The sequence below is a fragment of the Paramisgurnus dabryanus genome, chromosome 1 (assembly GCF_030506205.2).
Source record: "Paramisgurnus dabryanus chromosome 1, PD_genome_1.1, whole genome shotgun sequence".
In the NCBI taxonomy this organism is placed as follows: Eukaryota; Metazoa; Chordata; class Actinopteri; order Cypriniformes; family Cobitidae; genus Paramisgurnus; species Paramisgurnus dabryanus.
This window is the reverse complement of record NC_133337.1, coordinates 42,134,879-42,159,942: the sequence shown is the minus strand read 5'-3', so window position 1 is coordinate 42,159,942 and position 25,064 is coordinate 42,134,879. Positions and strand designations below refer to the sequence as shown.

At 37.0% G+C, this 25,064-nt stretch overlaps 1 protein-coding gene across 16 annotated transcripts in view; it reads right to left on the bottom strand.

Annotated features, from left to right (window-relative positions):
• Window positions 1-4,057: 4,057 nt before the first annotated feature.
• Window positions 4,058-25,064, bottom strand: part of jakmip3 (Janus kinase and microtubule interacting protein 3) — a 64,725-nt gene continuing 43,718 nt past the window's right edge. For 3 of the 16 annotated variants that reach the window (XM_065262416.2, XM_065262417.2, XM_065262422.2), the window contains 19 exons: window positions 18,123-18,242; window positions 16,285-16,431; window positions 15,593-15,724; window positions 15,415-15,450; window positions 15,175-15,246; window positions 13,328-13,447; window positions 13,059-13,187; window positions 12,899-12,982; window positions 12,489-12,551; window positions 12,095-12,193; window positions 11,725-11,823; window positions 10,235-10,294; window positions 10,060-10,125; window positions 9,903-9,971; window positions 9,750-9,827; window positions 6,430-6,636; window positions 5,364-5,429; window positions 5,125-5,191; window positions 4,058-4,559 (listed from right to left, as the gene is read on the bottom strand). In XM_065262416.2, the coding sequence (XP_065118488.2) occupies window positions 4,528-4,559; window positions 5,125-5,191; window positions 5,364-5,429; window positions 6,430-6,636; window positions 9,750-9,827; window positions 9,903-9,971; window positions 10,060-10,125; window positions 10,235-10,294; window positions 11,725-11,823; window positions 12,095-12,193; window positions 12,489-12,551; window positions 12,899-12,982; window positions 13,059-13,187; window positions 13,328-13,447; window positions 15,175-15,246; window positions 15,415-15,450; window positions 15,593-15,724; window positions 16,285-16,431; window positions 18,123-18,242 (1,746 nt within the window). In that variant the 3' untranslated portion in view covers window positions 4,058-4,527. Of the gene's footprint in view, window positions 4,560-5,124; window positions 5,223-5,363; window positions 5,430-6,429; window positions 6,637-9,749; window positions 9,828-9,902; window positions 9,972-10,059; window positions 10,126-10,234; window positions 10,295-11,724; window positions 11,824-12,094; window positions 12,194-12,488; window positions 12,552-12,898; window positions 12,983-13,058; window positions 13,188-13,327; window positions 13,448-15,174; window positions 15,247-15,414; window positions 15,451-15,592; window positions 15,725-16,284; window positions 16,432-18,122; window positions 18,243-25,064 lie in introns of all 16 variants that reach the window. The other 13 variants (XM_065262420.2, XM_065262425.2, XM_073815037.1 and 10 more) reach the window with 7 other exon arrangements.

Sequence of the window (25,064 nt, the reverse complement as noted above, 5' to 3'; positions counted from 1 at the left end):
ACGAATGGCCCTGGGGATGAATGCGTTAAAAACATTTTAAACCCAGAATGGGTCATACAGGCACATAAAGGAGGATGTGATAGCCTGAGGAAATGGGGTTTACAATTCATCAAGTCTAACGTAAAAGATACACAAGAGCACCATTTCTCATACGCATGGAAATGAAATCCATAAAATGTACAGTAGGGGAGAGTGGGGTAAAGTGAGACATTTTTTACATTTGCTCCCCTCTAAGTGAGCTAAAATGATATATCAGTCAAATGTACACATTTCCCATTAATTCAGGATGTTTCCTAGCTATGGAAATTACCAGAATGTATTCAGGACGAAGAGCAGTAAAAATATGATTGTTTTAAAAAAAGTGGTCTTGTGTCTCACTTTACCCCAGCTTAGGGGTAAACTGAGACAGACCAGAAAAATCAAGGGGGTAAAGTGAACCAGCTCGGGGTAAACTGATCCACTTACTTTTTCCACTCTGAAACTACCATAACAGCACATATTGTAACAGATAAAATCCTGACGGCTAGCTTGACAACCACACATTCCAAAACTAATGTTGGACTAGTAAAAGAATCAAGGGGATTGGTCAATTAAGAACATTATTTTTCTAAACACTTGAAAGTACAGTAACTCTGAACCAAAATCAAATACAACATAATATAATTCAAAAGTTATATTTTTTGGCCTTTATTTAACAGTGAGTTTTGTAGAGGACAGGAAAGTACAGGGAGGAGAGAAGGGTATTGGGTCAGCAAATGACCACGAGCCGGGAATCGAACTCGGGTCCCAGAAAGTGTGAAAGGACCACATGTCGGAGCGCTGCCCACTATACACCATTGGCTCCGACAATTCAATTTTTTTAAATTAACATTCAAATGACATATAGAACCAGTTAGATTAGAACGCAGTCTGGGGGTCAGAACAAAGGACCCTTAGAGCCAGCTAGTGTCTGCGGGTCAGCGCAAAAGACAATCAGAACCATTTATCAATATTTTTATCCCTTGCAGCTGCTCTTACTGTGGGTTCACACCAAGACATGAGTTCAACGATTTGTGCAAGTAGATTACATTCAAAGTTAATGCAAAGACACGATCAGACGCATCCTCGCCTGGGGCGATGCGAATGAGGCCATATGAGCGGAGCATTTGCCACGAAAACACGCACTATTCACCTCAAACATGTCTTCGCCAAGTTGAAAATATTTATCTTGAGTGAATAATTTGCATGTTAAATCCAATGTTAAATCCCGTGAGTAATCTAGAGTGAGTAATGCTACGTACACACCAAATGCGGGGCATCGCGTTACTTGATCTAGATTACTCGCAGGATTTAACATTGTGTTATGCGAATTTTTCGCTCGAGTTGAATATTTTCAAATTGGGCGAAGACGTGTTTGCGGCGAATAGCGAGTGATTTCGTGGCAAACGCGCCACCCATATCATATCATTCGCATCGCCACACGCGAGGACGTGTCTGATCGCGTCTTTGCATTGACTTTGTATGTAATCTACTTGCGCAAATTGTTGAACTTGTGTCTGGTGTGAACCCACAGTACCATGATGCCTTGCGTTTGGTGTGTACATAGCATTAGAGATTTCTTTCCTTCCTTGACCTAATCAGCTGCACTCTCCATCTCCTCAAGGGGTGTTTTTCCCCAGGCTGTCTTCCTGGTGTATTGACTAGGCATAATGGTTTTTCTGCAATGTTTATAACATTAAAAATAAAACATATGTAATATTACATTAAAATATGTTTTAGACTAAACTGAACTTGTACCTCATGTCTCACTTTACCCCACAGCATTTGTCTCACTTTACCCCACCGCCACATTTTGGAAAAAAACTCTCTCTCTTGGAAATTCAGGCTAATCTTCAGCTAGCATCAACACAAGGTTTTATATGTTGGTAGTTCATAAACATGTGTGATATAAGCTTTTCTACCTAAATCAATTTGCTTTGGCACAACAGTTGATTAAGTTGACAGCAAGAAAATTTACTTTTACAAGCAAAAAATATATTTTTGTGAAAAAAACATGTCAACCACAGCAGCATGAGGTCCTGTCCTTCATGGCCAAGGGGAAATTTGAGGGGCTTAAAAACATAATAGTCATAGGACCACAAATGTGTTCTGTTGCCTAGATACAGGGGGTGTCTCACTTTACCCGATGTCTCACTTTACCCCACTCTCCCCTATACTCTAAAAACAAATAGTGCTAAATAGCACTAAAAGTGGTTCACTGGCTTGTAATCATAAGGGAACCATTTTAAGTGCCATATAGCATCTACGTAGCACCTGTGTAGAACCATATCTGGTGCTATAGTGGTGCTATATCACCCCCGGATGGTTCATAGGTGCTATATAGCACTAAAAATGGTTCCCTTATGATAACAGGCTTTTAGTGCTATTTAGCACAATTTTTTTTAGATGGGCAGAAACAGTAATAATAGTAGCCTACATCTGATTCTAGTAGGGTGTAAAATAGTTTGTACTGTATGTGTGAATAAAATAAGCATATATTTCTTGTTCGTATCAATTTCTGCTTAATAACTAACTTTTTGAAACATGTTTTGCTGGCTTACGTAGTTAAGAAGCTAAGCAGAACCTTTGTAATCGTAAAAGACATCTACTATTCATTTCCTTTTTTTTTTTGAAAACACAAAGGACTTCTGGATATCTCTGTGCCGCAGCCCATATTTCACAGTACTTCACTTGCTGGTTTCCTCTTTGATTGTACAGCAGTGACATTTCTGAGCTGCACATGTGACAGTATGAGATGCAGAAATCTTCTGTGCTTCATTTTCTCCATACCTGGGATGAATTTTACCAGTGGGTCCACAGTTATAATATAAAATCTACTTTTAAAGCAACACTATGTAGTTTCCATGTAAAAATGACTTACAGCTCCCCCATGTGGTTGAAAAGCGCAACAGTGCCTGGTATCAGACACTCTTTTGCAGGCAGGGGGAGGGGCGGGGCTGTGTTTCCTACCCTCCACCGCCACTTTCAGAGTGTGCTTGTAGCAGCTAGGAGGCTGCTCAGGTTGCAGCAACAGTACAATATGTCCAGTCAAAAGTTGTTCTATCACTTAAAATAATTTTCGAGACATTATTTAAAGGTAAAAAAACTACATAGTGTTGCTTTAAGCAACTAATACAAATTCGCCGATCAAGATAATAGTTAGAGAAATCATTTTACACCACTACTGTTTCTATTTTTTTGATGAATGTTTTGAAGAAAATCCCTCTACTTTTCATTTGGGTACTCTGTAGTGCCCTCTTCTGACTGTATTTTCCCTCGCAAGACAAAGTCCTACAATGCAGGAACACTAAGGGTCCACAGAGATTTACCAAAAATACCCAGATTAACTTTTCTTTTAAGTTTGAAACCTTTCTGAAGTATACACTCACCTAAAGGATTATAAGGAACACCTGTTCAATTTCTCATTAATGCAATGGTGTGGTAAATGTTTTCTTGGCACACTTTAGGCCCCTTACTGCCAATTGGGCATCATTTAAATGCCACGCCCTAGCTAAGCATTGTTTCTGACAATGTCCATCCCTTTATGACCACCATGTACTCATCCTCTATGGTTACTTCCAGCAGGATAATGCACCATGTCACAAAGCTCAAATAATTTCAAATTGGTTCCTTGAACATGACAATGAATTCACTGTAGTAAAATGGCCCCCACAGTCACCAGATCTCAACCCAATAGAGCATCTTTGGGATGTGGTGGAATGGGATCTTCGTGCCCTGAATGTGCATTTCCACAAATCTCCATCAACTCCAAGATGCTATCCTATCAATATGGGCCAACATTTCTAAAAAATGTTTTCAGAACCTTGTTAAATCAATGCCACGTATAATTACGGCAGTTCTGAAGGCGAAAGGGGGTAAAACACAGTATTAGTATGGTGTTCCTAATAATCCTTTAGGTGAGTGTATCTGTTCACCAGAGATGTACACAATTCATACAAAACGTTCATGTGACCACTTTACCCAGAATTCCCTGTGGTGTTTTTTCAGTCAACAGAAAGAGACCCACAAACGTCCTTACATATTTTCCATATTCCTCTGAGAAATTTATTTTGAAACGCTGCTCCTGTACATTACAAAATAAAATGTTTTAATTCCAAGACTTACTTTTCATCACATTTCTAAACAATGCACAGGAGGGGTTTAGCGCCACCACGCCATTGCCAAACGTACCACCAGGAACCAAAGCAAAGTGCGTGTAAACAGTAAGGGGAAGGGTTTCAACGTAACACCTCTCGTCCCATAGGCTTCCAAAGGGAAGCAGCCTCCAGCACCACCTGCTTAGCAGGGAAAGGAGAGCGTTTCAATTTAAGAGTCCTTAAATTCCACACGCAAGAGGTCACAGGAAGCAAAGTTTAAAAGGATAAAAACAATTTGAGTCCACAAGATAGAGAGAGCACCATAATCTATTAGCCGTAGATCAACAGGTGGCCAGTGTAGATTTGACATGAACGATTCAAAGTCTCCCCAAAATCGGTGACCATTCCTCTGCTACAGAAGACAGAACACATGAGATCCAGGACCTGCACAAAATAACATTATAATCAGCTATTAATATTACTGTGGTAGTACAGTTTTGGACATATACAATGGCAATACCATAATGTTTTGGACATGTAGTAGTGTACTGTGGTCGTACTATGGTATTATTGGAGCACTATGTGAATACCGTGGTACGTGTATATGGTAAACATGTTGCATAGTGTCATAGATTTTGATTTTAATTTGAACTTTATAGCAGTCATAAAATTCATTAAATTTTCAAAAAAAATTTGCTTTTTGAGAAAACATTGTTTTTTGCGCCTCTGCACTGTGCACTGTCAGAAAAAATTGTCAAAAGCTGTCACTGGGTTAAAAAAAAAATAAACTTTTGCACCTAAAGAGTTTTTGACAGTGTAAGATGATTTCATATTTCTTCACAATTATTTTGTAGAAAATACCATGGACCTGTTTATCATTTCTTGATTCTAATTGCTACAATTATAAAAAAAACTGGTATACCACGGTATTTTTTGTTTGAAAAGAAACTTCCACATTTTCATGTAGGTTGTAGCATCTAGTCTAGTGCATGATGTTGTCATGCATTACCGCGATCCACTGTGCCACGTTTCATCACTTCCTGCTCGCTTGAGGAGCTACGACCAAAGAATAAAAGCTAAAGAAAAAAACAAAAATAAAAATAAAAACTGAACGTGGAAAAAAAACAAGACAACGAAACAAAGGGGAAGAGAACAAATCATCATTTAGACAGAGATAATAGAGGTGAAGACGGTCGTGCTGACCTTGATTCAAAATAAAAAGAACAGATAAATGTTGTGTGCGTTTACCTTTTCTTCGAGTTCTTTTATCTGTCGTTTTTGTGTTTCTATCCACTCCTCCAACTCTTTAATCCTCTATAGAGAAGAAAAACACATCGTTAACAAGCAATATACTGTACAAACATTTACAAGTCACCATGATGCTAGGGATGCCTGTTGCTATGCTGTTGCTAAGGAATTCAAAGTGGTTTTAGGTCGCAAGGGTGATGCTAGATGATTTCAAGGATTTTTTGGGTTGTTGCTAAATGTTTGCTCATGTGTGTAGCACAAACAGATACATTAAGCATCAACTTTTAATACTTAGGATCAGAAATATTAGGAATAATCATACTTGTCTAGTGGGATAGTATGTAGGGTGATTTCATCCGTCGGATACTGATTGGTTAAAATATAAGATAGATGGGTGACATTATCACAGAAAGAAGGAAAAGTCTTTTTGGAGGTTGAGCAAGTCATGAATTGTTTAAGCAGGATTACAAGACATTTATTTTAAATATTGAACACATCATTAATTCTCCCTTTTTAAAAAGAACACCTATTATGCAAAATCCACTTTTGAAGGCAACCACCCTATGATTAAAAAAATCCACCTGCTCCTTGTTTTTTAATCCAAATTAAACCAAAGCAGTCTATGCCGTTTTGATTATCTTGTCAATGTGAGGTCACATTGATAAAGCCCCGCCCACTTACAGTCCTGAATGACTATAGTTTTTACCCTTAGCGAGTTGTACTCTGTCCACTAGATACTTTTATCTCAGCATGCATTAACCAGATCTATTTTAACCAAAATCGCTCACTGTCTGTTTGTAAGGAAGTGAGGAGCTGTAGCTCATTTGCATTTAAAGGTACAGACATTAAAGCGGCACGTTTTTGCTTCCACTCAAATAAGGGCATTTTGGATATGCTACTGTATAACAAATGATCTGTGGCGTATTTTGAGCTGAAACTTCACAGACACAATCACATATGACTTATATTACATCTTTATCTTGTAAAAAGGTCATAATAGGTGCCCTTTAAATGAAACATGATAAAGATCTCTCTCGTTGATACAGTGTAATACACGGCCGGGTACCGCTTGAGCATGTTGCAGCAGCTCCATCCGTTCTCTGAGTATCTGAGAATCCCTCTCTCGTAATTCGCTGAGGACCTGCCTCTTCCACTGACTGACAGCTTCCCTCAGCGAATCACGGTCCTGCTCGCTCAGCAGCTCAGACACCTTCCTGCCCCCTTCCTCTCGCTGCAAAGCATCAAACAGCATCGCCTCCAACTCAAGGATACGCTGAGAGAGAAACAGAGAGGGGTGTGTGCCAATAATAACAAACATTGACCACCAGGGGGCACAAGACAATAGAAATGTACTTCATTGTAGATCACTGGATGCCTGCAGAGAGATTTAATGATTTATATTACCGAGCAAAAGTGTTTCTAATTCTAATCTAATGACTTCAGGATTTCAGTCTGCTCAAAAGGGTACAAGGTGTGTTTAGTGCAAAGAGAGGTAAACAGCAACACTAAACAGACTTTTTGTATGACAATTCGGGGGTTTACATTTTGTGTACAGTACATATACCCTGTATTTTTGTGTTTGTATCTTAATAAAAATATGGATGGTCATTAAACGTTTACTAAAACAACAAAGCTGGTGGTGACCTAAGACTTTTGCACAATATTGTATTCAGGGTTCCCACTTTTAGCCAAATGTCAAATTCTCTGAATTTAACCTGACTTTCAACGACTAAAATCGTAATTTTCATAACCCGTCTGATATGCCGTAAGCCTGATAATGTAGTGTACACTGACTGAGTTTATAAAAAATAGCTTAAATGCGTGAAATGAATAAACAATGGCAATAAACAGCTGTTTAAATTGTAGTCTCACTTGAAATCAGTGGACCCGGAAAGGGGATTCCTTGTCACAATTTAAAAAGCGGATTAAATTTTGATAAGTGCAAACTAAAATTTAAAGCGACAAACAAAATCCCTGATATTCCATGATGTGGAAAAAAAATATACAAAATTCCCTCACTTCCAATGTCTGGAACAGACTTATAGAATTCCATAATATTCCAGAAATTCCATGACCCATCGGAATACTGTGTTTTTGAAAAGTTTTAATTTTAATATAAAATGAACAGACTGTTAAAACGTATTTCTTCTATTTTACATCAGGCCAATAAAATGCGATACTGATGTATTTCTCTGTAATTTTAGGCAACATTTAGGATTTAATTATTCAAATTCGAAATGCTAAACTTTCAATGCAACCTTCCCATCTAATGCCCAAAGTACATGCACATAAAAGCATTTTTAATTTTAACAAAATCAATATTTTGGTTGAATATATTTATATAATGTTAAAAAGCCATTAAAATGTAATGCTAATTCAATCTATCTGATATACGTAAGAAATAAGGTAATCGAGGCAAGTGCTGTATCGTAAATAAGTACGGCTATAGGGGTTGCAAGCACTCAGTTTCGTGTCGTGCACTGAAAAAAATGATTAATTGAATTTAATACATTTTTTTAAAGCAACACTATGTAGTTTTTTTACCTTTAAATAATGTCTCTAAAATTATTTCAGTGATAGAACAACTTTTAACTGGACAAATTGTACAGTTGCTGCAACCTGAGCAACCTCCTAGCTGCTACAAGCACACTCTGAAAGTGGCGGTGGAGGGTAGGAAACACAGCCCCGCCCCTCCCCCTGCCTGCAGAAGAGTGTCTGATACCAGGCACTGTTGCGCTTTTCAACCACATGGGGGAGCTTTAAGTCATTTTTACATGAAAACTACATAGTGTTGCTTTAAGGTAAGTGGTTGCAATCAATTTATTTAAGCTACATTTAAACAAAAGTTTTATATTTTGTTTTACGTTACTAATCTTTTTTGTTTAAATGTAGCTTAAATAAATTGATTGCAATCATTTACCTTAAAAAAATAGATTAAATTCAATTAATCATTTTTTTTCAGTGTGCCTAACAACGGCCTTTTTAGCCGTTACTTATTCATGATACAGCACTTGCCTCGAGTACCTTATTGCTTTTATTAAACAGTTACCACACAATATACCAGAAAAAATGTATTAGTGCAACTTTCATGAAGTTAAATCAACAAAAGCATTCCTTCCGCTAGAAAAAAAATAGTCCTCGACCGTGAACAACAGCAACGTTCCAATGTGTAATATGCATGAAAGCTCAAATAAAAACAACAAACCGTTCTCAAACTGATACGTGTGGTTGCTAAGAGTGTTGCTAAGGCGCAGTGATAAATAGAACCGTTAACCAGTCATAGCCGTGTTTTATCGTGAATAAAACACAGCGATTGACCATTCAGAATCAAGGATTGCTGACATTATCCTAAAAGTTCCCAAGGATTTGTAAATCCAGGGAATTCCTATTTTAAATAATGGCTCATCCCTCGTCTCCCTTGTCATTGTCGTCCTTGTAGGACTTAAAGGTTACGTTCTTTCTGATCCCACTAGTTAGTTGATATACAACGAACGGCCGGTTTGGACTACAGCCCTCTACTTCCTGCATTAATGACGTCACTAGAACAGTTTTTGACTAACCTCCGCCCACAGGAATACGTCAGTCGCCAGCTAAGCTAACGACAAGCTAAGCTGATATTAAATCACAACACACTAAACAAGCTACACAATGAGAACTTGATACGTAATTCTGAAGAAGGGACTTTATAGAACAAGAAAGACATCAGCCCGTTTTGAGAACAGTGAAAACAGCGGCATGCAGATAAGTAAATTATGTAAAAAATACCGCGTTTTTTAACACGTGAAACATGTACACATGTTATATTGCGCACTGTAAACACAATCAAAGCTTCAAAAAGAAAGAATGTGAGCTTTAATATCCACACTATCCTCAGTTTCCGGTTGTCGAAACTATGGCAACACGAGTGGACAAATGCAAAAGTGGTTGTTAGCGGCGGTTCACATTTCGCATCAAAAAACGTGCAGAAAACGCGACCGTCGGTTGGTTCTTGTCCCATGACCTGCGGTGCGCTCGCGGCATTCTGAAAAGTTGAGATGTGTTTAACTCAATGCGCCTGGAAAAAACTAGTGTGTTGCACCGCTTCCATTATGAGCAAGCATCCACGCGCCTACATTTGAAATAGCAAAAGACGTGAAATGTGAATCGCCCCTTATACAGCAACTAACACGCAGCTTTTGTGCCTTGGAGCTAATTCATTAAATAAAGTGATCAAACAGACAGGCAATAAAACATTAATTCTTTACCTCATCTGTGAACATGATTAGCAAATTCCATATCATTTATGTTATTGTCTAATAGTGACCTCTAGTGATAAAAAATCTGCATATTGTGGCTTTATTTGTGTTCTTTAAAACCTTTAAAAAAAGGCCAGTATACTGTATTTACCTTATGTGCCTGATCCAGAGACTGTTTTCTGTAGTCTAATTCCTCATCTAAATATCCCTTCTGTTTGCAGAAGAGATCCTGGAATTGAAATCCACAAATTATAATCACTCTCATCCAACAATACAAAACCAATATACGGTTACAGAAATGTACCTTTTCATTTTCAATGTCCAACATTTTCTGCTGTAATGCTGATTTGGTGACCTCAATTTGCTCTAACCACTGAATACAACATTCATCAAATGGTTAATAAAACAATGCAAAAGAAATTCAAATGAAAGGAATTAAAAATAAAAGACACAACTCTTACCTTTTCTGCTAAGGTTAATACCGTTCTGGCATGAATGACCACCACTTGCTCCTCATTGGTCAAATTCTGTGTGTTATCCAATGAAAGGAGAGATGTCAGGGACACAGACACACATGCATGTCAAACACACACAGGGGTGATTCAACACACACATTTACATATGAAATGAACATACACTTACGGCGTTATCCCCCAGAATATCAAGTTTCTTCATGAGCTCTGTGATCACAATGTCCTGTAATGTCAAAAAGACTTTTACTGAGGACTTTTAATACATTTTTGCTTAATAAAATACATTTTTTAAATGTATCTTATGAATCTAAACATGGTTATAACATAAGTTAATGCACAATGAACTAACATTAACAAACAGTAAACAATTGCAATTGTTAATAACACTTTATTTGAAGGGGTGTTCATAAGACATATGAACATGAATGAGACTTTATGCACAGTTATGACAATTGTCATTAAGTGTCATTTGTTTAGTTTAATGCAAAAATGACATTGTTTGAGATGTCTTTGTTATGACAACTTGACATAAACCAATACATAATAACTTGTCATGACAATTCAACATAACTGACCACTTTTAACCAGTGATACAAATTGAATTTTTCATTAAAATGTCATTAAGTGTTAATACTCTGTCAAATAGTTTTATAACAGTGTCAATAATATTTTTCTTGACTTCAACTACAGTGGTATGTTTCCTCCATGTGTTTAACAAGTAAAATCAATAATTCAATAAAAAAACAAAAAAAAAATAATAATAATTCATAATGTTTTTTCCTCCAGGTTTTCCTCTAGGTGTTATACATAAAATCAATTATCCAATTATAATAATAATAATAATAATAATAATTAAAATTGTTAAAATTAAATTTTATTGCATTTGGAGACCAAATCATCTAAAATTGAATTAAAACAGTACAATAATGGGTTAAGCCATGCAGCCTTGGGACCTTATCAGTGCAAAAACAGTTAAATAAATTAAATAAATTAATTCAATGTTCTGTTTAGTATTAACACTTATTGACATTTTAATGACAAGTTCAATTTGTTCCACTGTAGTTGAGGTCAAGAAAAATATTCATGATGCTGTTATAAAACTATCCGACAAAGTATTAACACTTTATGATATTTAATATATATTATGAATATTATGTAATTTTAACCCATAAAGCTAGGTAGTTTCTTAAGTTTGATAATTATTCTGCTAAGTCATGTTAATGATCAAGTTATGATGTATTGGTTTATGTCTAACAAAGACATCCCAAACAATGTCATCTTTGCATTAAAAATAACATAATCGAACAAAAGACACTAAATGACAGTTGTCATAAACGTGCATAAAATCTCCTTCACGTCACGTGTTAGTCAGTCTTATGAACACCCCTTCTAACAATAAGATCAAAAAATGCTGTAAAATATATTATTCATTGTTATTATACTTAATGCATCAACTAATGTTATTCAATGCAATCTCATACGTATTTTACGAGGTGCCTATTATTATTGCTTTTTATAAATATTGTTTGTTTCTGTGCAGTTCTTTTCATACAAATAAGCTGGATCGAATGCAACCTTATTATTAAGTGTAACAATGATATCTTTCAATGTATGTGTGCATACGGAGAAACGGGGCATGTTGTCACAACTCACAGAGACTCCCTCTGAATCACAGTAGATTTGCAAGGGACTCGTGCCCTCCGCGAAATGAATGTTCTTGAAGTTTATGGCAGGAGATCTTCTCTCTCTTTCCTGGTGACGAAAAAACATCATTATAAATCATACACACCATAAGGAAACTAAGGCATAACATTAGACGACAAACTCAATGATCTGGCTTCATTCATTTAAAGCCATAATAATTTATAACATGTCACAAGAGAGCAAGTAGACCTGGAACAAAATTGCTCCGTCAAATATGATTCATCATTGAAATTTCGTCTGCTCCAAACATCTAAATCCATATAAAGATATATTGGTACAGTAATGATTAATATTGGAGCGAGGGAGGCTTTAAACTCACTTCAAGTTCAAGAATTCTGAACTCCAAGAGTTCATTTTGGTCTTTTGCGTCCTGAATTTCATTTTTCAAGCGCGTTTCTTCTGTCTCCATATTTTTAAGCTGTAAACAAAATAAATGCATTAAATTAGTGCTTAAAACAGAATCCTCATTGAAATTTATCGCCTTTAGGATTTGAAGAATTCAGCTAAATGTTATTGTTTTATAATAAAAGCAATGTTAAAGCATGCATGACGTCTAACCACATACAAGTTTTTTATTAACAGAAATAAATACAGTCTACAATAGCATTTAAAAACTCCTGCTAAATATGGTGAACACGCAAAACATGAATAACAGTTGATCAAACATAATGATCAAAGTTATAATTTAATCGGTTAATATCAGGTGAACTCACCTTTTCTACAAGCTCTTGGTTGCGTTTGTACAAAGCTTGTTTCTCCTCAATCCATTTCATATCCTGAAGTGTCAAAAATATGAACAATCAATCTAGTGTTAATAGATATTACTGTGCAATATTAAAATACTGTAGCACATGTTGCTAAATGAGATGTTTCAGTATAGGCGTACAACTGGATTTAGCAGCTACACTGAAAAAAATGAATCATTGAATTTAATCAATTTTTTTAAGGTAAGTGGTTGCAATCAATTTATTTAAGCTACATTTAAACAAAAGTTTTATATTTTACTTTACTTTACTAATCTTTTTTGTTTAAATGTAGCTTAAATAAATTAATTGCAACCACTTACCTTAAAAAAATCGATTAAATTCAATGATTCATTTTTTTCAGTGTAGTAATATTTTACCTGTCCTTGTTGACTCAAAACACACTCGAGATCTGCTATTCTGGTCTGATACTGGATCATTTCAGCCTGCAGCTGCTCTCGAGTCTAAAACAGACGAACCATAAAGTTAATTTGAATGTAGATATAACGCATTGTGACTCGGGATAACAATTTTTTTTACCTTGACCTCCTTTTCCGCATCAAATGTTCCTCCGACCTGCTCTTGAAGGAGCGCGTACGCCCTCTGAAGAGCCTGATACTCCATCGTGAGCTGACGAAAGCGAAGTTCAGTCTCTTCTTTAAGCATTCCCTGAGTTCACAGAGACCACAGCTTTACAGCTTATAGACACATTCGATCTCCAACATTATGAGGACCTAAAGACATCCCCTCAAAAATATATTTATTAAAGCATTTAAATTAAGGACAGATGGGGTTGCCCACACACCAACCTCTTCAAGGAGATCATCATCTGGTGTGCAAGGCGTTCGGTCTGTGTGATAGGAAATGGAGGAGCCGTCTGAGTCTATTGAACCTTCTTCATCATAACCAAAAAACGTCTCTACAACCGGCTACAAAGAGAGGAGAGAGAGAGATATTCAGTGATTCAATGATCAATACTACATTTATTAATACATTTTTAGAATAAAAAGTTACTGTTAACATTAGCTAATGCAAAATGAACTGCCACAAACAACTATATTTACAAAAAGGGCACCTATTATACATAATCCACTTTTACAAGGTGTTTGGACATAAATGTGTGAAATCCACCCACTCATTATTTATGAATCGCCATTAAACCAATGCATCCTCATAAGACATGCGGTTTTGATTCTCTTATCAATGTGACATTACACTGATGAAGCCCCGCCCACAGTCACTGACTGACAGTCCTGCATTATCATAGTTTCTGCACTCAGCGAGTTGTATGCTGTCTGCCATATCTCAATACTGTAGTGAGATATAATTGTCTCAGATTGTATCAGATTTATTTGAACTGAAAGCACTCACTGTTTCTTTTGGTAAAGAAGTGAGGAGCAGTAGATCATTCACATTTAAAGGCACAGACACGAAAACAGCATGTTTTTGCTTCCACCCAAATAGGAGTATTTTGGATCATTTTGAGCATTTTGGGCACACCTGAGACTTATATTACATCTTATAAAAATGGGCACAATGGGTGCCCTTTAACTAACAATAACAAAGTAATAAATGTTGAAAATCTACACTCACCTAAAGGATTATTAGGAACACCTGTTCAATTTCTCATTAATGCAATTATCTAACCAAACCAATCACATGGCAGTTGCTTCAATTAATTTATGGGTGTGGTCCTGGTCAAGACAATCTCCTAAACTCCAAACTGAATGTCAGAATAGGAAAGAAAGGTGATTTAAGCAATTTTGAGCGTGACATGGTTGTTGGTGCCAGACGGGCCGGTCTGAGTATTTCACAATCTGCTCAGTTTCTGGGATTTTCCCAGTAGAACCATTTCTAGGGTTTACAAAGAGTGGTGTGAAAAGGGAAAAACATCCAGTATGCGGCAGTCTTGCGGGCGAAAATGCCATGTTTATGCTAGAGGTCAGAGGAGAATGGGTCGACTGATTCAAGCTGATAGAAGAGCAACTTTGACTGAAATAACCGCTCTTTACAACCGAGGTATGCAGCAAAGCATTTGTGAAGCCACAACACGCACAACCCTGAGGTGGATGGGCTACAACAGCACCGGGTACCACTCATCTCCACCCAAGTGCCATTCTTTAGAAATGTTGGCCCCTTAGTGCCAATTGGGCATCGTTTAAATGCCACGGGCTACCTGAGCATTGTTTCTGACCATGTCCATCCCTTTATGACCACCATGTACCCATCCTCTGATGGCTACTTCCAGCAGAATAATGCACCATGTCACAAAGCTCGAATCATTTCAAACTGGTTTCTTGAACATGACAATGAGTTCACTGTACTAAAATGGCGCCCACAGTCACCAGATCTCAACCCAATAGAGCATCTTTGGGATGTGGTGGAACAGAGCTTCGTGCCCTGGATGTGCATCCCACAAATCTCCATCAACTGCAAGATGCTATCCTATCAATATGGGCCAACAATCCTAAAGAATGCTTTCACACCTTGTTGAATCAATGCCACGTAGAATTAAAGCAGTTCTGAAGGCGAAAGGGTCAAACACCGTATTAGTATGGTGTTCCTAATAATCCTTTAGGTGAGTGTATATTGCCTATAGTTAGTTTGTGTTAACTAAATGCTTTAAAAACACATTTAAGCTATGATGTATACAAACCCTGCAGGTTCTAAATGGCTTTTTCCTGCGCAGACTGTCCTGTCTCCTGTATCTCAACAGCATGTCTCTCTCCTGAAACACAGCAAATGCAGATCAAAACATACGAAGCAAAACTAAACTCTCCATTAATGAGAAAATCTGAACATCAAATCTCTATGTCTTTATTATCATGTATTTTTATCCAAACTGTGTTAATCTCTCCCACACATATTACAGTGTGAATATTTCTCAAGGACTCACAATCACGCTTTTTACAAATCCAGCTGTTTCCAGCGCCTGGAAAAATGAAAAAACACTGATCAGAGAACAGCAGGACACTGCATAAACTGTTTTAAAGTAACATAAAAATTAATTGTAACAAAAATGCGGCATTTTTTACAGTGTATGTGAAGACATGTGATAGCGGTCGAGTTGATACCTTGGAGAGATCGTCGATGATGTTCTGCTGTTCCAGGACCTGTAGTCTCAGGAACTCGATCTCTCTCTCCTCTTGGCTCTGATCCAGATCGTTCAGTGAACTGGGCCTACGTATCGTACTGGCCTTCTCTCTCTGTGAAATGAAGATGCAAAGATGAACTAATATCTAACGTCAGGTGACTGGGCTGTTGTTGACAGATGAGATCATCCAGACATGAGCATTTATAACAGTCTGCACTTCATACACTAATGTTATCGGCTCGACCAACAAATGTGTTGACATATAAACATGATCCTGTTACCGTGGGTTCACACCAGCCGCATTTGAGGTGTCAAATTCGCGTCTACTTTGCCCGTTGAACATTTTGAGTTTACTCACTTCATTTGCGCGTGAAAGGCGTGCATGAAATTCTAGTCATCGAAGTCATCGCGTCATCTGCGATTCTGCTCGCTTTCTGTAATCACATCACTACTAGAGCAAGCTCCTGATTGGTTAACGCGGCAAATTTTTCCGCCAGTTGCAACGCTCCATTAGCGGCATTTGCGTGAGCTAGGCATGCGAATGAGTCGAGTCATTTTTACGTTCATATAGTCAATCCCAGTGTTAATCTATTACACCGTGTGTTTAGAGTCTGGGTACCCTTTAAGATCAGGGACAGTATCTATAACTTTAAAGTTCAGTGAGTTTATTACCATTTCAATGTTCTCCTGAGTGATGAATTGCAGTCTGTTTTCCATGCGTCTCAGCGCGTGAGCCAGTTCTTCATTCTTACGGCTCAGTCGTCTGTTCTTGTCCAGTACGGGTTTATACTGGCTCTCAGCTTCTCGCAGACGTTTTAACTGGGTGAAGAAGACACACAAAAACTGTTTGTTATGAGAGTAATGATGTGGAAGATACATGCAATGACCCCAAAAGGTATTTGGACACTTAAAGGTACAGTGTGCGTTTTTTATGTTTAAATACATTTAAGTACATCGCCCAAAGACTAATTTTCCTAAAAAGCTGTTTTGTGAATATAAAGACCAGTCTTAGGTCACGTCCACATGAACAATGTTGGGGAAAGTTACTTTTAACTTTTTTACTTTTAACTATTAACTTGCGTTACTTAGTTAATTTTCATGAAAAGTAATGCTTCCACTACATTTAAGTTACTTTTGCGTTACTTTTTCTTACTTGGCTGAGGCTTGATCTTGTTCAGGCTTTGCACATGTTTTATGACGGAGAAGTTCAGAAATTGCAAACTTTCATCGCAAAAATATCAAGCTCTTGCCTGCCATCGCCATTTTGAACTCAAAACGTTCAGTTTAATTCAGTATGTTGTGTTTTTTATCAAATTAATTAAACCCAAAAAGTAACTTGCATTACTTTAAAAAAAAAGTAACTTAAATATTAATGTGTACATTTATAAAGTAATGCGTTACTTTACTCGTTTCTTCAGAAAAGTAATATTATTACGTAATGCACGTTACTTGTTACCCCCAACACTGCACACAAAGCCAGAGCTTTTCTTATTCTGTATTTTTTCCTCATTTAAAAAAAAGTCTGGAAACACAGCATCGAGTCAAGAAATATTTGCATAGACATGACCACTGAAACTGTCTCAAATCGATGAAGTATACATGTCAGACCAGTATGTAGCGCTGTAATTCTGCCACAGACATACACTAAAAACTGGGGAAGACAACTTGGAGCGTGGGGTCATGATATTATAATTTAACAAAAAATTATTTAACGACCGGTGTCAGAAAATTGCAGTTTCGAAAAACATCGGATTCATCTGGATGAAATGCCACTAGGATTAAATATTTTTTATGTATACAGCTAAACGTGTCTCTTTGTGGACAGGTTCCTACAGTAAAACTGGCTAGACCAATTGCATTAGTTTAGGGCGGGTCTATCTATTTGTCTGACCAATAGATCAATTTTTCTATTCTGTTCAAAGATAAACTTCTGATAAACCTAAACTGTCATTTTTTCAAAATATAATCTTTGAGGAGCTGACAGGGTGTCAAATTTGCCATTCTTGACTTATAAAATATAAACCAACAGTGAAGTCAACTTGAAGTGTTAAAGACCTGTACAGTATTTCACTCTTTATTCCTTAGTTCATGACAAAACAAACTTCACCTGATATCTGAGGACCCTAGTGAGTTATAAAGTGATTGTGATGCTATATAGAGTTGTCTGTTTTCTGAAGGATTCAGCTGTCGTGTTTAAATCTCTGTTTCTGTGTTCATCTTTAAGCCCGTCTGAGCTGAGAGAAGAAAACACTGCAGTCATTCGTCACTGTTTAGAGTCTAAGAATACTTACAGCCATTACCGAGAACATTACCACGATCAAATAGCCACCAGAAAGCACTCTTCATATGTTATATTACAGTATACACAATACAAACAAGATTAGCAATTCTTATGAGAGTAATTTAAACATGTACGTGGGAGAAAATGAGCCTTCTCTTAAGAGAAACTCATTCATTGGACATTAGTGAAGTTAAATAACAGTTGAATGTTAACAGCAGAACAGACTTACAAGTTCATTGCGTTCCTCTGACAGCAGGGCATTTCGGTCCTCTAGTTTTCGGATGATAGCGCTCAGTTCTGCGATTTTGAGTTGGAAACGTCGGGCGTCTTTTTCATCCAAATGCTGCACCTGGAACAAACCAACTGCAGGTAACTGGAAAAAACACTATACAGTACATAACATACATATGTGAAGCACATGCATCCCTTATCAATGAATCACCCAGCCAAAGCAATTACAAATCAAGGGTTTGGTTCCAAAACGCGATAAATTGCATTTAAAAATAAATAAATAAATAAATAAATGTTACCGCCAAAACCAGTATTGTATCTGGTCAGTATTAAAAAGTCGATTCTTAATTTTATGCAAAATCCGATATTTGCCATGTTATTCTGTCATCTTTTCTCCTTTTTTTATAAACCACGACAAACGTCAGTCCTCCTTCTCTGCAGAACTACTTAACCAATCACAGTGCACCATTCCACGCATTGTAACCAATCACAGCGCACCTTTCCACGCATTGGAAACAATAATGGCGGCACGTTGAATACACATGAAATCCTAGTTTTTTCTCATCTTTGTACTTTGTAATCAAACAAATAAAAACAAAATAATAATTTGATGGCATTGATAAACCTGTGGAGGATTTCTGTGGCGGGGAAAAAACGTATGCCATCAAAATTGAATAATTTACATGAGAGGCACTCGGGCGATGGAAAAATGCCGGGTGTCATGCCAACACATTGACCCCAGTGGATCTTATGAAAAACTTTCTATTATTTTACTCGAAGTCAACAAAAATCGAGCAGGACCAAAACATTTTACAGCTGATCAATAGTGTCTTCAAAAAAGTTTAACGGTGCCGTCCCAAGTAGAACCGCAGCAATGACAGTGTTCTTAATATGACAGAGTGTTTTGATTAATGCCATTAATGTTTTTTTATTTATCAGTGTATACCACTAGTCAACTAAATGAATATAACATGGCAAAGATGAATGAACATTTATATATTGATTCAATAGATTTAAAGCATTTTGAAAAAAAAAAAAATTATCAGTTTTTATAATAAATCTCTGAAAATCAAATTATGGATTTGAATTTTTAATGTTATTATAACCTAAAGATGCTATGTCAAAGATTGTAACAGAAAATAGTGGTTTTCATCTTGCCACTTTCTTGATATAGAAAACACGTTTTTATTAAAATGAGTCAAAATGGATTTATTGCGTTTTGGGACCAAACTCTTTGAGTAGTCCTTTGCACCTAACGAGTTCACAATAGTACCTTAGAGTTACCAAAAAGTGTATTTGAGTTCCTATTTTAGTATCAAAGGCTACATATTGGTACCAAAAGTATACATCTGTATCTAAATTGTTCATATTAGTACCTTTTTAAAGGGTGTCTCTGGCCATTTTAACCATTTGTTTTCTAACAGGGTGAAATGCTCCGTAATAAAGCTTGAGAGCTAAATTTCAGATTAATTGCATTTTCATTATTTTTTAAACATTTATGCTTAAAAAAAAAAACATTTGATAATTGGAGCTGTTTTGAACACAGGCTGTATTTAAGAAACTCTCAATTTCGTAACCATAGAAACTTGGGCATATATAAGAAAAGAGATGCTGGGGGCTGTGGTGTTACCACATCTGACAAAAAGCTTGAAAGGTCACCGGTCAAACATCTGCTGCTGAGAAAATAAAAGCAGAAGCCCAACACAGCTGTAGCTGATATCACACAACACAGAGAAGCTCACAATTGCTGGTGTGAAAAACCACATATGATCATATCTGAAGATGTGAGGCTTTACCAAAGGTGTGAATACAACGTATTAGTGTTGCATGTGTGCACTCATCCGTTTCCTAACTTAAAGTTGGTATTTGAGAAAGATCACATACATTTTCACCTCTAGCATACAAGACTTTAGACTAAAAAAAGCAGGGCATAAGGGACTTTTAAAGGAACACACCCAGATTTTGGGAATTCAGCTTATTCACTGTATCCCCCAGAGTTAGACAGTGGTGTCAAAAGTATTTATATTCATTACTCAAGTAGAAGTATAGATACTAGGGTTTAAAAAGACTTTTGTAGAAGCTGAAGTATCAACTCAAGCTTTTTACTCAAGTAAAAGTGAAAAAGTACTGGTTTCGAAACTACTTAAAGTATAAAAGTAAAAGTAATGTAAGGAAAAAAATGTCATTACAGAAAAAAGCCTAGGCCGCACCACAGGGGCCTTTTGTGCACTACCCCATCTCCTCTAAAAAACGTTTCTAAAGGCCATAATAACTATAGTGTTATTTTAAATATGTTAATGTAAAAAAATTTGGGATGCACTAGGGCCAGGGGTAGGCAACGTCAGTTAGCTCCAACCCTTATAAAACCTTGGCTACCTGTAGTTTCAGGTGACTTTATAGACCTTTATTAGTTTGTAATGTTCAGGTCTGCTTGATTAGACCTGGAGCTAAACACTGCAGGACATCGGCACTCCATGTTGCCTACACCTGCACTAGGCTATCTGTTTCAACCACAAACGGTATATGCCCATTAAAAATGAACGCATTTCAATACAATGCAAACAAATACATTAAAGCAGTGGTTCTCAAACTGGGGGTCGTGAGATGGTGCCAGGGGCCCCAGTTTTATAATATTTTATGAAATACATTACTTTATTATAAATTCTGTGTAATTAAACCTCAGAAAAATAAGGCTACTAAACAAAAGCAATACATTGTCTAATTTAATATGTTTTGTTTAATTCAAATTTTAAGTTTTAGAATGTTTATGTCATACATTATCTTTGGGGGGGGGCGCGAAGGAATCCACTGTACACAAGGGAGGCCGCAAAAAAAAGGTTTGATAACTACTGCATTAAAGAACCATATATGTGTACTACTGAGCATTAACATGTGTTCCATAGAGAGGAAGATATGATGACTAGTTGCCTATCAATATTGTAATGGTGCAAAAAGTCAAACTTCAGAGCAGGGCCGCTGCTGGCAAAACTTCTACAGTGGTGCCCTCTTTAGTTAAAAAACATCAAAATCTCACACAACTATAGCATGTGTGAGAATAGAAATATGATATTATTGTTATCATTTAAAATTGTATTTTGACACAAACTACAATTATAAAAATATGCAATTATATATTATAGCCTATATTCCTGTATCTGTACTTGTGTTAGCTAATGGACTTTAGTATACTTTACTTTAGTCAGTATAAATCCAAGCAATTATGGAGAATTACTAAATGTCTTTCTTGTAAGTAAATTAATAGTCAGGTTTAAGGAAACAGTTGATGTCCATTAACAAAAGCAAAAGTTGGTATGTATGGTTATGTGTTTGATTGAATTAACACTCAAGCATTCAGCTAAGTAGGTTTTGTTAATGCAAATAAAATTTAGGGCAGTTATTAGCATATACAAAACAACAGATGTCTTTAGCATAGATATCTTTGCCATGCTTCAAAACGCAACGCAGCACAATGTCATTTAAGTTGAACAACTGAAGTGACATGATATAAATTGGTATTGTTACACTATTTAAATCACACAGATGAGTTGGTGTCAGCAGCCAGCTATATATTTACACAGGCTTGTGAATGTGAACTGACCTGAAAGTGATGCGCGAGTTTTATTTCGTACTTTTCCATTTGAAGACAGAATGCCGCGTCCTGTTACTGTACAAGCGGATGGCGGATGATATCAAAGCATCGCGAGAGCAAACTGCTCCCCATGCTTTCTAATCGCTCTCGCGGTTCTTTTATGTTTCTCTGTGCAGCAGCATCGAACAAACTTTTGATCATCTGCAGTCAGCTGGGGGCGGGGATTGCGTACAAACCAATAGGGTGTCGGAATGGTGTATGTTTAAACTTCTCATCCAACCACAATCCACAATTTATCAAGATAGTTTTTTTTAACGATGACAAGCCGGAATGTAAAAAAAAGAAAACAAGCCGAAATAATACATGGGTTTCAGCTGGCGTCACTCTCTTGTCTTCCGCCATTTTGAGGACCTGAAGTGGTCGCAAAAGAACTAGAAGCTATGCCTTCAATATGTTGTGAGCATCAAAATCGCTATTTTTACAACACTAAGAAGGCTCGACAAAACATGATATTTTGCTCGAAGTATCGCCTGTGTCTCTACACGTGAACTCGAGCATTGAGAACATTGTTTGTGAACAAAGAGTTTACTAAAAAGAAGGTTTTAAACAACTGACTTTGGTTGATTTGGCTTCCGCTCGCCGCCATCTTCCCAGTCTAGATGTATCGATCTGCGAATGGAACGTAAGGAGGGAGGAGAGTAAAGATGGATAGCTCCTAAAGCATAGTTCCATATAAATGCACAGATAATTCGTTGTTTTGTCGCAAGTGAAAAACAATATTGACCTTCTAGTTGAAAAAGGAGCCTCATATGAGATTCATTCATTCGCATTCAGAAATCGATTATTTCCGTCTGGCAGGGATGACGAGCAGACACCATAACAGCCAAAATCAGTTGTACAAAACTTTCTTTTTATTAAACTCTGTGTACACAAACAATGTTCTCAATGTTCGCGTTCATGAGTAGAGATCCAGGTGATACTTCGAGCAAAGTTTCATGTTGTGACGCGCCGCCTTAGTGTTGTAAAATAGTGGTAGTTCGGTAGCAGCGAACAGCAGCTGGAAGAACGTATCGGGGATTGAGTAGGCATCACACCCAAACCAAGGTATATTTTTTTAAAGTCGCGTTTCTTTTCATGACAGTCGAGGTGCGACATGTTGTCTTTCGTAGCCATTTCCCGTATCCATAAGAATCATAGACAGTAAAAGATAAGAAATCCGTAAATCGTAGCAAGCCAGCCAATGCTTGTCAGTAGCCTACTGGTACTCGGTAGGTCCTCAAGATGGCGGCATAACGTAAAAAGTCACATGACTGAAACCCATGTATAGAAGTAACGAGGCGATTTTTAAAATGTAGGGAGTAGAAAGTACAGATAATTGCGTGAAAATGTAAGGAGTAGAAGTAAAAAGTCGTCTGAAAAATAATTACTCCAGTAAAGTATAGATACCCAAAATATCTACTTAAGTAAGGTAACGAAGTATTTGTACTTCGTTACTTGACACCTCTGGAGTTAGATAAGTCCATACTTACCTTTCTCATCTCCGTGCGTGCTGTAACTCTGACGCAGTCCCCGCTAGCTTAGCTTAGCACAAAGACTGGAAGTGAATGGCTCCAGCTAGCAAACTGCTCCCAATAAGTGACAAAATAACGCAAACATTTTCCTATTTATGTGTTGTGACTTGTATAGTCACACCATGTATAACAAGGTGATATGAGACACAGCGATCTTATACATACTGGGAACTATATTCTTAGAAGACGAAGCACTGCTACATGGGCGGAGTGATTTGCACAACTCTGAACGAACTCTCTGCTCCTCACCAGGGGCTTCTCGGGTGCGGCGAGCAAATCACTCCGCCCATGTAGCAGTGCTTCGTCTTCTGAGAATAAAGTTCCCTGTATGTATACCGTGAAAAGGTCGCTGTGTCTCATATCACCTTGTTATTTGTACACGGTGTGACTATTAATCACAACATATAAATAGAAAAATGTTCGCGTTATTTTGTCACTTATTTGGAGCAGTTTGCTAGCTGGAGCCATTCACTTCCAGACTTTGTGCTAAGCTAAGCTAAGCTAGCGGGGGCTGCGTCAGACAGAGTTACAGCACACACGGAGATGAGAAAGGTATGTATGGACTTATCTAACTCTGGGGGATACGGTGAATAAGCTAAATTCCCAAAATCTGGGCGTGTTCCTTTAAAGGGAAAATTACTTTTTTTTTAAAGGTGCATTGTATCATTTCTCTGCCAGGGGTAGCTTTAAACAGAATGTGTTTTAGTGTCCAATGGGGCTTTTATAGTATAACATAACAAAATGTAATGGAATAATGATATGACATAACACTTAAATATATGCTAATGTTTTATAGTCTTAAAACTACTACTGCTTCTATTAATATAGCCACCAATGATACTCCACACCTGTCACATAAGTCGTATGAATAGCAAAACATATTTTTATAGGATAAATTTGAACTGAATACATATTTCTAAAACTTACCGATGCTGCCAAAACATTATAAGCATCTTATAAGTCTAGTGATGTTAATTTCAGTTAATTTTCCTGCAGTTAATTTAACTACTTAAATTTTTATATAAAATTGCCATGTGTAAAAATACAGATGGTTGTGACCCGGAAAAAACAATACAAAAATGTTATTTAATTTGAACATGCAAAAAGTAGCAACAGATCAACAACACAACCAGGATATTTTATATAATATTTATAATTTTTTACGCAACATTACATTATCAAAGAGCACGCGATAGAGGGCGGATTGTCTCTTTTTCCTCCACCACAGTGGCCATTTCTAAAGCAGGTCACATTTAAAAAAGTTTTGCTTTTGCATCTCTCTGTTCATGCAGAAAGATAAATGTTTATAGTCAGGATTTAGGACAGAGGCGATCAGCAAAGACTGCATCATCTTGCGCACACGCGCGTCTCCGTGCAGCGGTTAACCGGTCAATATGAGCATCCCTACTACTATGATCATTACGATTTCTTTGCTGGATTCAAAAATATCAAAATTGGTTATTAAACCTTATTCAAGTCACTCTGTGTTTCAGAGCGCGTGTGCTGGGAAATAAAAGGCAAAAAGCAAGCACAAAGCCAAATTGCAACAAAACACAAACATGCCATCAGATTTCTTCCACTGAGAATACCTGTAGCGCCTGCACCGATACATTTCATGTATTTTGCTGAAGAATGTTGAATTTTAAATTACATGAATAAATGACATGACTATTTATAAGACGATGAGCATGTGTGTGATGTTGAAACAGGTGATTGTGTTACCGTCATGCTGTCGAGTGTGAGAACGCAGGCAAAGCTGCCATTACAAACTAAACATTTA